Source organism: Theobroma umbraticum, unplaced genomic scaffold (assembly GCF_002168275.2).
Source record: "Theobroma umbraticum cultivar Fairchild unplaced genomic scaffold, ASM216827v3 scaffold_130.0, whole genome shotgun sequence".
NCBI classification, from domain to species: Eukaryota; Viridiplantae; Streptophyta; class Magnoliopsida; order Malvales; family Malvaceae; genus Theobroma; species Theobroma umbraticum.
Window position 1 is genome coordinate 1,452,003 of NW_018397264.1, and position 1,049 is coordinate 1,453,051.

Below are 1,049 nucleotides of genomic sequence, written 5' to 3' on the forward strand. Positions count from 1 at the left end.
GGAGGAAATTGGGACATGGCTATCACTAATTCATTGAAGATGGAAGATACGCCAGGAAACGAAGATGAACCTCATCAAATAATCTTTTGGTTGTTGAAGTCTAGTCTGTCTAGCCGAGTTGTCCTTTTATTGACAAGTCAAGTTATATCATAGACCCCTAGTCCACACGATGTTGTAAAAGCTTACCTGTCCAAATTTATAGCAGATATTTCTTCACCTCATGACAGTATAAATACATGGTGTATCAACCTGTCTGCTCACCACAAATTTTCCTCTCATTCTTTGAACATGGAGTCCCTAGCTATGAGAAAATATTTGCTAACAGTTGTTCTCGTCGGAATTCTAGCAGCTGCTGCCATGCCCCAAAATGTGTTGGCTCAAAACTGTGGTTGTGCACCAAACTTGTGCTGCAGCCAACATGGTTATTGCGGTCTTGGCAACGACTATTGTGGCACGGGATGCGAAGAGGGCCCTTGTTTCTCTAAATCTCCTAGCGGCGCTTCTGTTGCCAGCATCGTGTCACCTGAATTCTTTAACGGGATAATTAATCAAGCCCGTTCAGATTGTGTAGGGAAGAGATTCTACACGAGACAAGCTTTTCTGACAGCAGTCGATTCGTTTCGTGATTTTGGAAAATTAGGTTCTGATGTTGATTCCAAGCGCGAGATTGCTGCCTTTTTTGCACATGCCACACATGAGACTGAACGTAAGCTCTCTCTTTCTTTTCAACTGAGCATAGACTTTTCACAAAAGCTCATTAGTCATGTAAGCAACTTGGTTTGATTTAAAAGTTATACAATTCAAAGCCCATAGCACTCTTTAATCATAATAATTTGAAATCAGTTTTTATGGTATGCCTGTCTATATAGGTTATATAAACAAATCATTGGACATTAATTCAGTTAACTTAAGCTTTCGTTTAAATCTAACGGATAAAATGTTGACTATTTTGCAGACCTCTGCTACACAGAAGAGATGGACAAGAGCAACAGCTACTGTGAAAATAGTGCACAGTACCCATGTGCCCCAGGGAAGTCCTACCATGGTCG

The 1,049-nt window shown here is 40.7% G+C and overlaps 1 protein-coding gene across 1 annotated transcript in view; it reads left to right on the top strand.

Moving 5' to 3' along the window:
* Positions 1-259: 259 nt before the first annotated feature.
* LOC110421356 (endochitinase PR4-like) overlaps positions 260-1,049 on the top strand; it is a 2,998-nt gene continuing 2,208 nt past the window's right edge. The window contains exons 1-2 of the mRNA XM_021434945.1: positions 260-706; positions 956-1,045. Coding sequence (XP_021290620.1) covers positions 289-706; positions 956-1,045 — 508 coding nt within the window. The 5' untranslated portion in view covers positions 260-288. The remainder of the gene's footprint in view (positions 707-955; positions 1,046-1,049) is intronic.